The following is a 16199-nucleotide window of genomic DNA, read 5'->3' as shown; positions in this document are numbered from 1 at the left end:
TCCCATTTCACACAATATATTTTCATTGAAATACGTAACCCTCATTACGTATTTCTTCAAACCGTATTTCTGTGAACCATATTTCTGTGAACTTTCTGCAAACCCTCTTTTCTTTGCATTTCGTCTTTCTTCGAACCATCATTATTCAGGTATTGATGTTATTAAATTTTTGTAATCATTAGAATGCATGTTGAGCTTTTTTAAGATATACTGATACATGTTGAGTTTGTTTATAATAATGCATGATCCATGTTGAGCTTGTTGATGTTATACTAAAGTGCATGTTGAACTTGTTGTAGTTAAATGGATACAAACAAAGATTTAGAAGTTCAAAATGAAGAAGTTGGCACCTCTAAGACTTACGAAAAAGAAGTCAAACGTGGTGCAACTATCATGCAAAGGGTGATTAAAGCACGGAGCAGTGGCATTAAATTTGAGGTATACTATATATACTCTGTTTGCTGTGTGTTTTTTTATCTTTTTTTAGGGTTTAGGGCATGTACTTACTATATGAGTTTATTAGGTTGGCTGGAACGAGAGTGGTCAGCCAGTTGACCCCAACAGCTCCATGTTTGTAAGCTACATTGGGGCTGTTGTTCGTCAAAATGTCCCAATAACAATAGACAACTGGAGAGATAAGGCGTTGAAGGATGCCAAAGATATCATCTGGAATGACATTCAAGTAAATATTTTGATCTACTCTTTTGTCATTTATAATTTTTTTTCTGTAAAATACATTACTTATAATTGTTTTCATTGCAGACCACTTTTGTTCTTGATGAGGAACGAAAGTCATATGTTTTGAGAGTTGCTGGGAAAATCCATCGTGGATTTAGATCCCATCTCTCAAATTTCTATCTAAAAGATAGAGAAGGAAACACAAATGCTGAACCTCCAAAGATATATCAACATTATATATCAAAGGATGAATGGAGTGCATTTGTTTCCAAACGTTCTGACCCGGCGTTTGTCGTAAGTGATTAATTTATTAGCATTTGTGTTTTATTATTCATATTCGTAGCGTATTTTAAATTTTTACACAATTGCTATTTTTTTTTTATATAGAATATTAGTAAGGCAAATCGCGAACGGGCAAGCAACCCAAAACACCCATACAAGAAATCACGTATGGGATATGCACGCCTTGAACAAAAAATTGTAAGTAATTAAACATCACTTGTAATTTGTATTATAAACTATAGTGTGTAACTAATTTGTATTATTTTGTTTATGATTTTAACGAATAGAGAAAAGACACCCAAGCCGATCAACCCTTGGGTCGTCATATCTTATGGAAGGAAGCGCGTGTTAACAAAGAAGGAGTGGTTGATAATGAAAATGTCAAGAAAGTTGTAGAACTTTGTGTAAGTATATTATCACTTTAATATTTTTTAATATTGTATTTTAAAAATGCTATTGAACTTATCTTTTTAATGTTACATGTATTTTAGGAAACTATTGAACAAAGTTCTGAAACTCAAGAGGGCAACAAGGATACGTGCAGGGACATTCTTGGGAAAGTGTTTAATGTCCCTGAGTATTCCGGTCGAGTGAGGGGGAAAGGATTTGGCGTAACTCCCAAAAGCTTTTTTCCTCAAGAGAAGCGCCAAAAACCTTCCAACGAGGAAGTATTAGAGAAGCTCAGAATCTTATCGGAGCAAGTGGCACTCTTGGTGAATACGAATAAAGACAAGCAACTTCCGGTTCAGCTCCAACCTGAAATACAAATGGAGAGTGAAACCGGGAGTTGCAACGTCGGTTTGAAGAGTATTCCCGAGGTAATTAATTACTTACTACTTACTTGCTTATGTAATTACTTATGTATTAAACAAACTTATATATTAACTGTACTTATGTTTTAACTATTGATGTAGGGTGTCACTACATGTGTCCTATACTTGTCCTCGCCGACTCAACGGAAGGTGGGAAAAGGAATATTGCACAATACTTCGGGAGAAGTATTGCACAATATTCCGATCCCCGCGGGCCATGTCAAAGTATCGCCTACGGTTGCTTTCGAACCAACTGCACCGTTGCCCATACCGGACAACGATGGAGATATGAAGTTCTTAAGCGACGCTATTGGCAGTTACGTGGCATGGCCCACACACCTTGTTGCCCTCGAAAAAAAGATTCCCAAGGACAAATCAGTTACATCTCCCGAAAAGGTTTGTCACATTTATTGCCTAAGGTTTTTTATTTTTTCAGATTCAATAAACTAACATTTTACCTCATTTTTGTAGGTCCAAATAAATAAACCACCCCTACAGCCAAAAAAAGGCAGCAGACCTCAAAAATTGGAGGTTAATAGGGCTGCCAAACTACAAAGGCTGGAGGGTAATAAAGCTGCAAAACTTGCAGCAACAAAAAATCTGGATCGGGGAAAATCGGTCGCTGCTGCTGCTGCTCCTAATAAAAGTCAGCCACGCCTTGGTAAATACGGGGCGTGTCTTGACATCCAAATAAAAAGGAACATGGGCAGCAGCAACGATTCGCCCATTGTACAAATGAATCAAGACATCTTTGGAGATGAGTATATTGAATACCTCGAAAAGGAGCAAATGTACGATCTTCTCGAACATAAGGAGCTGAGTGTTACTGTAATCAGCTTGTACATAAGGTAAAAAATACTTTTAATTGCATTTATTTGTAATTAATTAAATGTATTGGTAATTAATCTAGTTTAAAATTTTCATTGAAGGTTTTTGTACGAGAAGGTCGTGTGCACGAGGAAACTGTCAAATAAATACTCATTCTTGTCTCCGCATAAGATGTCGATGTTCAAACTCGATCCAGACAATGTAAAACACTACATTGTAGATATGTTTTTAAGAAATAAAGAAAGTGATAAATTGTTCTTGGCACCATATAATTCAGGGTACGTAATTTTATCTTTTTTAATTGATGAGAATTTAATTTATTAGTTGTCTATAAACAAAATTGCTTAACCAATTTTTTGTTGTTGTAGGGCACATTGGGTGCTATTTGCAATCAATGCGGTCTCTGAAGTGATATACTATTTGGATCCCGTGCACGGCGATTACACCAATCACCCCGGAATAAAGAATATGCTCGACACGTAAGTAATATTCATTTATTTCTTACATATATATATTTATATATATATATATATAAATATATATATGTAAGAAATAAATGAATATTACTTACGTGTCGAGCATATTCTTTATTCCGGGGTGATTGGTGTAATCGCCGTGCACGGGATCCAAATAGTATATCACTTCAGAGACCGCATTGATTGCAAATAGCACCCAATGTGCCCTACAACAACAAAAAATTGGTTAAGCAATTTTGTTTATAGACAACTAATAAATTAAATTCTCATCAATTAAAAAAGATAAAATTACGTACCCTGAATTATATGGTGCCAAGAACAATTTATCACTTTCTTTATTTCTTAAAAACATATCTACAATGTAGTGTTTTACATTGTCTGGATCGAGTTTGAACATCGACATCTTATGCGGAGACAAGAATGAGTATTTATTTGACAGTTTCCTCGTGCACACGACCTTCTCGTACAAAAACCTTCAATGAAAATTTTAAACTAGATTAATTACCAATACATTTAATTAATTACAAATAAATGCAATTAAAAGTATTTTTTACCTTATGTACAAGCTGATTACAGTAACACTCAGCTCCTTATGTTCGAGAAGATCGTACATTTGCTCCTTTTCGAGGTACTCAATATACTCATCTCCAAAGATGTCTTGATTCATTTGTACAATGGGCGAATCGTTGCTGCTGCCCATGTTCCTTTTTATTTGGATGTCAAGACACGCCCCGTATTTACCAAGGCGTGGCTGACTTTTATTAGGAGCAGCAGCAGCAGCGACCGATTTTCCCCGATCCAGATTTTTTGTTGCTGCAAGTTTTGCAGCTTTATTACCCTCCAGCCTTTGTAGTTTGGCAGCCCTATTAACCTCCAATTTTTGAGGTCTGCTGCCTTTTTTTGGCTGTAGGGGTGGTTTATTTATTTGGACCTACAAAAATGAGGTAAAATGTTAGTTTATTGAATCTGAAAAAATAAAAAACCTTAGGCAATAAATGTGACAAACCTTTTCGGGAGATGTAACTGATTTGTCCTTGGGAATCTTTTTTTCGAGGGCAACAAGGTGTGTGGGCCATGCCACGTAACTGCCAATAGCGTCGCTTAAGAACTTCATATCTCCATCGTTGTCCGGTATGGGCAACGGTGCAGTTGGTTCGAAAGCAACCGTAGGCGATACTTTGACATGGCCCGCGGGGATCGGAATATTGTGCAATACTTCTCCCGAAGTATTGTACAATATTCCTTTTCCCACCTTCCGTTGAGTCGGCGAGGACAAGTATAGGACACATGTAGTGACACCCTACATCAATAGTTAAAACATAAGTACAGTTAATATATAAGTTTGTTTAATACATAAGTAATTACATAAGCAAGTAAGTAGTAAGTAATTAATTACCTCGGGAATACTCTTCAAACCGACGTTGCAACTCCCGGTTTCACTCTCCATTTGTATTTCAGGTTGGAGCTGAACCGGAAGTTGCTTGTCTTTATTCGTATTCACCAAGAGTGCCACTTGCTCCGATAAGATTCTGAGCTTCTCTAATACTTCCTCGTTGGAAGGTTTTTGGCGCTTCTCTTGAGGAAAAAAGCTTTTGGGAGTTACGCCAAATCCTTTCCCCCTCACTCGACCGGAATACTCAGGGACATTAAACACTTTCCCAAGAATGTCCCTGCACGTATCCTTGTTGCCCTCTTGAGTTTCAGAACTTTGTTCAATAGTTTCCTAAAATACATGTAACATTAAAAAGATAAGTTCAATAGCATTTTTAAAATACAATATTAAAAAATATTAAAGTGATAATATACTTACACAAAGTTCTACAACTTTCTTGACATTTTCATTATCAACCACTCCTTCTTTGTTAACACGCGCTTCCTTCCATAAGATATGACGACCCAAGGGTTGATCGGCTTGGGTGTCTTTTCTCTATTCGTTAAAATCATAAACAAAATAATACAAATTAGTTACACACTATAGTTTATAATACAAATTACTTCATTATATAAAAGTGATGTTTAATTACTTACAATTTGTTGTTCAAGGCGTGCATATCCCATACGTGATTTCTTGTATGGGTGTTTTGGGTTGCTTGCCCGTTCGCGATTTGCCTTACTAATATTCTATATAAAAAAAAAATAGCAATTGTGTAAAAATTTAAAATACGCTACGAATATGAATAATAAAACACAAATGCTAATAAATTAATAACTTACGACAAACGCCGGGTCAGAACGTTTGGAAACAAATGCACTCCATTCATCCTTTGATATATAATGTTGATATATCTTTGGAGGTTCAGCATTTGTGTTTCCTTCTCTATCTTTTAGATAGAAATTTGAGAGATGGGATCTAAATCCACGATGGATTTTCCCAGCAACTCTCAAAACATATGACTTTCGTTCCTCATCAAGAACAAAAGTGGTCTGCAATGAAAACAATTATAAGTAATGTATTTTACAGAAAAAAAATTATAAATGACAAAAGAGTAGATCAAAATATTTACTTGAATGTCATTCCAGATGATATCTTTGGCATCCTTCAACGCCTTATCTCTCCAGTTGTCTATTGTTATTGGGACATTTTGACGAACAACAGCCCCAATGTAGCTTACAAACATGGAGCTGTTGGGGTCAACTGGCTGACCACTCTCGTTCCAGCCAACCTAATAAACTCATATAGTAAGTACATGCCCTAAACCCTAAAAAAAGATAAAAAAACACACAGCAAACAGAGTATATATAGTATACCTCAAATTTAATGCCATTACTCCTTGCTTTAATGACTTTCTGCATGATAGTTGCACCACGTTTGACTTCTTTTTCGTAAGTCTTAGAGGTGCCAACTTCTTCATTTTGAACTTCTAAATCTTTGTTTGTATCCATTTAACTACAACAAGTTCAACATGCACTTTAGTATAACATCAACAAGCTCAACATGGATCATGCATTATTATAAACAAACTCAACATGTATCAGTAATATATATATATATAATGTGTTTGTTCATGCTCTAATAATCACATTTATTCATTCGATAGTGCCTTAAAAGTTTATCGAGCTCAAAGAGGTGCTAAAGTGTCGAAGCAGAAGTCTAATAACATTACATGGATCTCAATAAAGTGCCCTCGTCAAACAAATAACATCGACTGTGGGTACTACGTATTGAGATTCATGAAGGAGATTGTTGAGAAGAATAAAACTATTATCCCAGAAACGGTACGGTATTTGCATTATATGATTTTCATATATAAATTATCTATATATTTGATACTAACTTAATATAATATGTTCAATTTTTATATTGCAGTACTTTGCCAATTCCAGTCCATCATATTCTGAGGAAGATCTGATGGAATTAAAGGAAGAATGGTGTCAGTACGTGCTTGACATGAAAATTATTTGATTTTCTGGGAAATAGCTTGCTGCTGGGCAAGGGATCTGAATATTATATGGTAGCTAGTGCATATAATGTATATTCTGTTAGTTATTATATGTAAATGATCATAGGACACAATATATGAACATGCATATGGATCTGAATGTAGTTTAGGTTGTAAATTAGGTTATATATATATACGTATCTGAATGTAGGTAATTAGGTTGTAAATTAGGTTGTATATATGTATCTGAATGTAGTTACTTAGGTTGTAAATTACAGAGTTACAGAGTTACATATATGTTAATAAAGTTACAGAGTTCTGATTTCTGTTCTACTGATTGTGTGAACTGCTTATGGTATTTGAATATGTTTTGTTGTTGTGTGCACTGATTGTGAAGTGATTTTGGATCAAAATAATTTTGGATACAAAGATAAAAGACAGCGCTTTTTAAAAAAAATGCCATAAAAATCTAAAAAGCGCTTTTCATTTCAAATAATTAATTTACAGCGTTTAAAAAAAAAAAAACACACACAGACATTTTACAGCGCTTTTTTTAAAAAGCGCTGTAAAATGTTGTTCTAAAGCGCTTTAATGGTGCACCTTTTACAGCGCTTGCGTGAGAAAGCGCTGTAATATGCATACCCACATATGAAATTATGGGTGGGCATTTCACAGCGCTTTTTTGAGAAAGCGTTGTAATATGCACACCCATATATGAAATTATGGGTGGGCATATTACAGCGCTTTTGTGAGAAAGCGCTGTAATATGCCCACCCATATATGAAATTATGGTTGGGCATATTACAGCGCTTGTTTGAGAAAGCGCTGTAATATGCACACCCATAACTCATATAATGGGGTGCATATTACAACGCTTTTTGTGAAGAAGCGCTGTAAAATGTGCATAACAAGCGCGCGTTGTATTTACATGTTTTATAGCGCTTTTTAAAAGCGCTGTTGTATCATTTACAGCGCTCGTTTCCACAGCGCTTATTTTTTTGAAAAAGCGCTGTAAATGGCTTAAAAAAAGCGCTGTAAAATGCGTTTTTTCGCGTAGTGACGGAAAACGTTTAGAATCACAAGACCTATTAAGACATGACGAATTGGATAATGAAATCTTAGTTTAGCTAACATCTATCCAGTTACAACATTGGGTTGTTACAACACACATCTTGCCCGAACATCACCAACACAATGTTAGAGTTGAGGTTGAGTTAAAACTGATAGAATGAGGTTAAATATGATGGAAATTGTGGTAAGAGAGGTCTGACAGTGGCATGGATAGATTAACAACAAGGTTAGAGCGAGAATGAGTGTGGAAACAAGAGAGATGAGTCAATTATTTGACACATTGGTCATGAAAAACCCTTTCCTAACACATGAGGTTAACACAATTTCTCTCACCCTATTTGAACTTTCTAAGCGACTTTTAGCATCTCTTAAAGCAAACAGAATTCGCTTAGGGGTCTTTCTAGGCTCTAGGTTCATACTGATCAGTCAACACAAAAGTTGTTTTTAAGGACCATACAGATGCAACAACTCTAAAATGCAAGTTAGTTCTAAATAAAATGGCGTGTTACATTCTAGTCCCTTAAGAAAAATTTGTCCTCAAAATTTTGATTTACTTTAAAACAAATGTGGATAACTTTGTGGCTTATCTTCTTCTCATTCACATGTGGTATCCTCAGCATCTTCGTCCCACAATACCCTAATCAAAGGTATATGCTTTCCTCTAAGTTCTTTTATTCTCCGATCAACAATCCTTACAGGCAATGGCTCAAACTCTAAGTTATCGTTCAATTGAATGATCTCTAGCTCTATCACATGAGTTTGATCTGGGTGATATCTTCTTGGTTGTGATACATGGAAAAACTATGGAGATACATCGAAGAATTTGAATCAGACAACTAAACCTAGGGGTAAGTTTTTTGTCTAAGTGACTCTTCTAGCTCCCTCTTATAACTCTTTATCATATGCATATTTTTCATTGTTTTTAGTCTAATTTATCTTTAATCATTAGTTTATTTAAAGAGTTATTTGATATATTTTATTGATTTAAGTTCTTCGATTTTATAAAATGCTTATGTTCTTATTTCCTTGATTAAGTAGATATTTTCCGTAGTTTTGCATTGTTTCTTTGTTTTACTGCAATGTGTATTTTGGTGAGAAATCAACATGACCTATGTGGAGTATTTCTGTTATATATGGAATTGTAGATTTTCAATTGGAGTCACACCAAATGCAAATGAAAGCTACGAACAATAGCTACAACTTTCATGAAGTACCCGGAACCATATTTTGAGTCAAAAGATGAGAAAAATGAAATGTCATATATATAGATGTTGTGTGCCTGGGGCACATTTCTACATCCATGCTTCTATCCAGGTGTGCATGGAGCGCATATGTTGCACCTGGGACATGTGACGAGCTGCAGAATGCATAAAAATGTGTTTTTCTCACTTTCTACGTATCTTTTTTGGGTATTGGGAAGTTTGGAGACTTGTTCTCTAGTAGAGAAACTAAGAGACAACTGATTCTAACACCATTGAAGGACTTTAATCAAGAATTATTCATGAATTTTTCTTGTAATTCTTCTTTAATCTCTATCTTTTGTATCTCTATCATAAATAAATAAACCCTATTTGTTAGGGATGAGTGAAACAAGATAAAACTCTTTTTTGTCTAATTTGATTTTTAGTTATATGAATGAGTTTATCAAATTATTTTTCTCATCTATGTGCTTAATTCCTTTTATTGCTTGATCAATTTTAAACTGTTTTACAGTTCGTATTTTGAAACAACAGTGGACTTTACAAATATTTGAGATTAGAAATTCATGATATTGTAGTCTAGGGATAGATGCAGGTCATGAAACCAATTGAATTATTTGCAAAGACAATAATTTAATAAGAGAATTCTTGTAATGTAAAGCTTAATTCTAATCTTAAATCCACTAAAGAATAACGGGTTACTTTGGAATGAAAGGTTTTGTCACTAAGACATTAAAGCAAGAATAATGAACAGAATTCGGTAATAGATCAATAAAGGAATTTAGTAACTAGGATCAAATTAGAAATCAAGGTTGGATTCAAATTGAAACTCATCCCTGACATTTTTTTATTATAAAAGTTCAATTATATTACTCTTGTTAGTTTTAAATATAGTTTCAATCATTTCGAAAACTTTTTGTTCAATTTTAGTAATAAAGCATAATTCGATAGTAAATAAAATTATTGAGTTTGGCACCCAGTACTACTGTTTTATTATTACTTGCAACGATTCAATACACTTGTTGAAACGTTATCAAGTTTTTAGCGTCGTTGTCGGAGATTGCCATATCACTATTGAGTTATAATTTATTTACTTAATTAAATTTTTTTGCTCTTCAATAAAATTTTTGTCTTTATATTTTTTATTTTTTTATAGCTTAAAATATTTCATTACTCGCGATTTATCTAACCTTGTATGTGAGGCCAATCCTCATCTAAATTTTGTTTTGATCCAGAAATCAAACAAACTGCGAATGCAAATCGAAAGGGGGTTCGAGAAATGAGGTAAAGGGAAATACATTTAGTAGTGGAAGAAGAGGATATGACGTATTTCTTCACATTTACAGAAATGGATGATCCACCATCAACTGAGCGTAGCCTCATGGAGTATGGGAGTCAAGATAGAAATTATGCTTGGTTGGCCATCCATAACCAATCGGTTAAATCAACAATTTTGAAATAAGTCCCGCTGTATACCGAGAGTTGAAGGAGATTCATTTTTCTGGTAAACATAACGAAGATCCATTAGACATCTCATAAACTTATTTGAACTATGTGAAACAGGAGGATGGTAACACTGAAAAAGGCAAGAGGTTTAGACTATGTTCATTGTCATTGAAAGATGATGCTAAGAAGTGGCTTAATTCTTTATTTTCTAGTAGCATCACCACATGGGATGACCTTGAAGCTAAGTTCTTGGAACAATATTTCCCCCCAGTTGTGTTCGTTAGAAAAAGACAAGAGATTTCTCGTTACAAACAAAAATAAGGAGAATCACTTTGTGACATTTACAGGAGGTTCAAAATTTTACTAGCAGGATGCCCCAATTATGAAAATATTTTGTAATGGTTTGAGGCCTAGCACTAGAATTATGTTGGATACTACAATAGGTGGTTCTTTGAATTACAAAACCGCATCAGAAGCACAAAAAGTTATCGAGATCATGACATCTAATGAAAAATGTTGTATGATAGAGGTGGTTGATCAAAAAGTGGTGTGCTGGAATTGAATGCTATAGATGATCGGTTGGCTTAAGGGAAGTTTCTCTCATAATAGATAGAAGATGTTATCGCCACTAAGATAAAGAACGCAATGGCAACTCTAAACATCCGACCCCAAGTGGCCATAGTCATAATACTATAACATACAGGTTGGAATTTTTGTAGGGGAGCACATAAAAATATAGCTTGTGAAATACCAGATGATATAGAAAAACCATAAGAGGTGAAATTTAGGGGTAACAATGGGAAGCAAAATAATCCCTACTCTAGTACGTACAATTCGGGTTGGAGAAATCATCCAAATTATTCATGGAAAGATCAACAGGGTGGAACTCAAGGTCAACAAGGAGCTCAATCAAATCAAACACCATCATGTAAAGCTGCTTGAGAGATTTCTATTGAGAAGTTAGCAACGAACACAAGTGTTTTCATTGAAGAGTGAAGATCCATTCATAAAAATCACTCAACTTCGATCAAGGGTCAAATTGCTCATAGCTAGCATAATAGCGCTCGAAAATTTTCCTAGTGACACAGTTTCAAATCCGTGAAATAATGTCTATGTTGTGACAACGAGGAGTGGTAAGGTAATTGAACTAGTACCACCTAAAGGAAAAAAGGGTGGGAGTACTTCAATTCCAACCAACTTGGAGGAAATGGTCACTCCAACATCAGTTGAGGAGGACATCGCTCTTGAAAAAGAGGAAGAACTTGTGGTGTAGAAAAAGGAGGCCCTGCCAAAACTTGAAAAACAATTTGGTAAGTTTCTTGATGTTTTTAAAAAAATTTAAATTAACATTCCTTTTGCAGAAGCACTAGAGCAGATGTCAACATACGCCAAGTTCATGAAGGAAATTCTATCAAAGAAAAGAAAAATTGGTGGTGAAACAATGATAATTCCTGAAGAGTGTAGTGTTATTCTATAGAGGAAACTACCACCTAAGCTCAAGGATACTGGAAGTCTCTCTATTCCTTGCGCTATTGGGGATAGAATTTTTGGGAAGGCCTTGTGTGATCTTGGGGTTAGTATGAGTCTTATGCCCCTTTCTATATAAATATATTTATTTCTCCTTTTAAAAATGCAAATATAATCTTTTTATGAAAAAAAATCTAATAATAAAAATACATTTAAAATATAGAGAGAAAAAAAAAGTTTTTGTTATTATGCTTGACAAGAGTACAATCTTGCTCCTACGTATCTCCCGGTGAATGGTAAAATTAAAGCTACGTAGTTTTTGGGTAAAAAATACGGATGTGTTGATTGCTTTTAAAGAAATACTTATTTTGTTGTTGATAAAAAAAATTATTTTTGACGAAAAAATGAGTTTGTTTGATTCAAAATAATTATTTTAAAATGCGAGTTTTATGACTATCTAGCTGTATAACTCGTGTCTCAAAAGCTCAAAGAGAAAAAAGATGACACATCTAATCTAATCTTTTTAATAATATTTTATTATTTTTCGTTTTAAAATTGAGTTTTAAAACTGCCAACTGACACCACTTGTGTCTTAACAACTCAAAAACTAAAAACATGCCGCATCTAATTAATCAGATTAAAAAAAATAAATTAATTTACTTATAAAAATGAGTTTTAGAACTATCAAATTATACAATTTGTATCCTAATAATTCATAGATTAAAAGAAGATACATTTAATTAGTATTTATTAAAATATTTTTTTAGAATATTTATTAGAAACTAATTAAAATTAATATGTATAGAAAAAAAATTATTTTATGTTTTTTATTTTTTTTAAATGTTAAAAAAACATAAAACAATTAAAAACTTAAGGTTTTTTTTTTTTTAAAAAAAAAGATTATAAATATATAATGAAAAAAAAGTCTTTCTTTTTTTAAAAAAATGTTAAAAAGAAACATAAAGCTACTGCAAAATGAATTTTTTTAAAAAAAAAAAACTGATTTTTTTTTTTATATATAATGAAAAAAAAAAACAAAGTAGAGAGAAAAAGGAAAGAATATAAATAGCAATGATGTGTAACCACACAAGTTCAATTACCTGATTTTGTCTATTCCACTTATTCAGCTTCTTTTGCTTCTTTCTTAACCTCTATTCACAATTCGTCTGAGCTCTCTTCCTATAAAAATGCTATTCTTGACCCTTTTTGGCAGTAGGATATGGCAGAAGAACTCTCTTCATTGCTCAAAACAGATACTTGGGAATTAATAGCTCTTCCTCTTGGAAAACGTGTTATTGGGTCTCGTTGGGTATACAAGATCAAAACTAAGTCTGATGGGTCGGTTGAACACTATAAAGCACGTCTTGTGGCTAAGGGATTCTCTCAACAATATGGTGTGGATTATGATGAAACTTTTGCTCCTGTAGCCAAAATGACCACGATTCATACTCGTATTACAGTTTCATCTATTAGTCAATGGTATATTTTCCAAATGGATGTCAAAAATGCATTTTTAAATGGTTAACATCATGAAGAAGTCTATATGGTTCCTCCACAAGGAGTTTCTCATAATCAGGGAGAAGTGTGTAAATTAAAAAAAGGCTCTTTACGGTTTTAAACACGCTCCTCGAGCTTGGTTTGAGAAATTATCTATTGTGATCATTTATCTTGGTTTCCACTCTATTGAATATGATTCTGCACTATTTATAAGGTCTACCACTTATGGTCGCATTATGCTTTCTTTGTATGTTGATGATATGATTATTATAGGTGATGATGTTAGTCGAATCAATGAGTTGAAATTGCAGTTAGCCAAGTAGTTTGAGATGAAGGACTTGGGAACTATTCGCTATTTCTTAGGGATTGAAGTTGCATACTCTCCTAAAGGCTACCCTCTTTCTCAATCCAAGTACATTGCCAACATTATTGAACAAGCTAGTATTTCTGATAATAGAGCATCATATACTCCTCTTGAGTTGAATGTGAAATATGCTCCATCGGATGGTGTTCCTTTACCAGATCCCACTTTGTATCGTACTTTGGTTGACCACTTGGTGTATCTTACAATTACTGTAACACCCCGACCATTACCATTACCGGCGATGCTACCTCACGACCTTCTCACCCCCTAACCACCTAGTGGAAATAATAAGTTTTTGCCTTCCGTGGGATTCAAACCCAGTACCTGGGAGATAAGTAACGCCTCCACACAATCCCACTACCAATTAAGCTTTTCTAACTAAGTCGTGCCAAACAGTTTAATATTCAATCTTAAAATTAAATACTATTTTATACGATGTTATGTAATTCTAGAAATGAAAGTATATCGAAAAAGTAAGGTTGAACTCGATACGAGTGGATAAGAAATCTCTAGACAATGATAATATAGAGCCAAACTCATTGGGGAATAGACTTGAACCACAAACTTGATATCATATTCAAACTGAACAATGCATATCCATTTTGATCAGCAAGTTGAAATGACATGAGGATAGCGTGAGCTTCCTTCTCAGCAACACTCATTACCTAGGTGGTCCATGACTTGTGACCATAGAAAAATTCTTCCAGAGATCCTCTGAAGCATTGAAGTCTTTACTTTGGGAATTTTCTGTCTCAAGATTAGGATACTCTTATTTGAAATGTCCCAGTTCTTTGCATTCATAGCAGATGATTCATTTCTTTCTGATTTTTCACCTTTTTCTCTATTATTTTAGGATTTTCGGAAATTTCTTTTGAAAAAATATTTTCTTCATATATTATTATCGCTTTATATGTGGTATGTTAAACCATATCCGGCTTTAATGCCAAGTGATCAATAGTCTCAAAGAAAAACAAAGGGATCCTACATTTTCTTCTGTAAAGAGTTTCAAATGGTGTTATCCAATATTATAATGGAAGCTATTATTATAAGTGTACTATGTAACACTAGAATATTTTAACATACATTATATATGTTTTTCTTAGTAATTATCTTGAATTATTATTTAATGAGTAATTTATTTCTTGCATGATTATTGGTTATATGATTTATTGTCTATTTTATTTATTTCTTATTAAAAAATTCATGAAATTGATGTGTTAGATATTATTTTTCATTTTTTTTTATTTTGTCATTTTTAAGTGTGACCTATGGTGATAATTAAATGTCTTTCTTGATTTATTTTAATGATAAATTGTTATCTTAAATTATTTAATTAAATTTGAATTTATATAATTAAATGTCCTTTTTTATTCATGCGTGAAAGATGCTTTTGATTTATCCTTCTTAAACAAAGAGTTTTGGTCTTAATCCAATTAAGAGAGAAAATAATTAACCTTCCCTCATTATTGACCCATGCACCCATTCATTTTCCCTCCTTACACATTTAATTCATTTTTAAAATAGAGGTTAAAAATCAAATCATGAGTTTGATGACTTTTTTTTCTTTTGTGAAATCAAGAGAGAACAAATATATCCTCTTTCTTTGGGATGAAAATTTCGTCCCTCTCTCTCACATGACCAAAATGATGATTTTGCCTTGTTACAAAAAGAATCTTAGGGGATTTAGTTTAAAGGAAATTAACAACAAAAAATAGATGGGCTGGTCTACATATTAGTAATTTCCTTTTCATTTCCCCACACTTATTCTTGTTTTCTGTAAATCCACACACTTTCCTCCAAAGAAAAAAGAAAAACCTTAAAAAACAATTCAACCCTCCATCCTTCTTTTTCTTGTGATTTTCTCTTTTCATACTTGGTGATGCCTTTTAGAGTAACCCAATGCACTAGATATTTTCATGGATTACATGAAGTATATATTCTATATCCTTTTCTAGAAAAATTTATGGTAATTTTCATTGATGCTATACTAATCTATTCTAAGAGTCGGGGGGAACATTAAGATCGTTTGCAACAAGTTTTGTAGGTCCTGAAAGAAAAGAAGTTCTATGCTAATTTAGAAAAATGTGAATATGGGTTAGAGGAGGTGAAATTCTTTGGACATGTCATGTTTTTGGAAGGTATGGTTGTCGAACCAACTAAAGTAGAAGCCATGACACATATACGCTACAATCGAGATAAACATGTGTTACATGGTAGCTCATGATATTTGGAAGGTTACCTCCAATTCACCTAGGAATTTTTCACCAAGATACCTCTAAGGTCTAACAATCTTGTTGTAAGGCTCAAGAGTAGACCTCAATGATCAAGTTCATTCAATTATACTTCTCCATCATCACCAAACTTGTCAAATCCTACCTATATGATGACAAGATAATCTTCATGTCAAAGACCTCTAACATCTACTTCATCCCTTCGTTGGCATAAGATTCTCCATTAAAAGCACCATCTTTAGCACGGGTTAGAATCATAACTATTTTATCAACTATGGGGGGACAACAATATACTCATCATAAATTCATAACATCACAATCATACATCATCATCACATAAATTTTTATCACACGATACATCTAAGTTTTATAATCACATTACACAATCAAATCAAGTCAAACATAGGCACACAATTCATCCAGCATTCAGTATCACCATAATATCAAATACCACACATTCATAGAAAA

The 16199-nt window shown here is 33.5% G+C and overlaps 1 protein-coding gene across 1 annotated transcript; it reads left to right on the top strand.

Annotated features, from left to right (window-relative positions):
• Window positions 1-303: 303 nt before the first annotated feature.
• Window positions 304-1081, top strand: LOC140920210 (uncharacterized). Its single transcript, XM_073368125.1, has 3 exons — window positions 304-438; window positions 524-682; window positions 763-1081. The coding sequence occupies exons 1-3, from the start codon at window positions 304-306 to the stop codon at window positions 982-984; spliced, it is 516 nt and encodes a 171-aa protein (XP_073224226.1). The 3' UTR covers window positions 985-1081.
• Window positions 1082-16199: the final 15118 nt, after the last annotated feature.

The sequence above is a fragment of the Cicer arietinum genome, chromosome 1 (assembly GCF_000331145.2).
Source record: "Cicer arietinum cultivar CDC Frontier isolate Library 1 chromosome 1, Cicar.CDCFrontier_v2.0, whole genome shotgun sequence".
Classification (NCBI taxonomy): Eukaryota; Viridiplantae; Streptophyta; class Magnoliopsida; order Fabales; family Fabaceae; genus Cicer; species Cicer arietinum.
Note: the sequence above shows the minus strand (reverse complement) of the source record. Positions and strands in the feature narration are given on the sequence as shown.

Excerpts from the sequence above, each read along its gene's own strand:
- LOC140920210 (XM_073368125.1), top strand. The coding sequence starts at position 304 with ATGGATACAAACAAAGATTTAGAAGTTCAAAATGAAGAAGTTGGCACC. Across the intron at positions 439-523 it reads GCAGTGGCATTAAATTTGAG|GTTGGCTGGAACGAGAGTGG; the intron begins GTATACTATATA and ends TGAGTTTATTAG. Across the intron at positions 683-762 it reads TCATCTGGAATGACATTCAA|ACCACTTTTGTTCTTGATGA; the intron begins GTAAATATTTTG and ends TTTTCATTGCAG.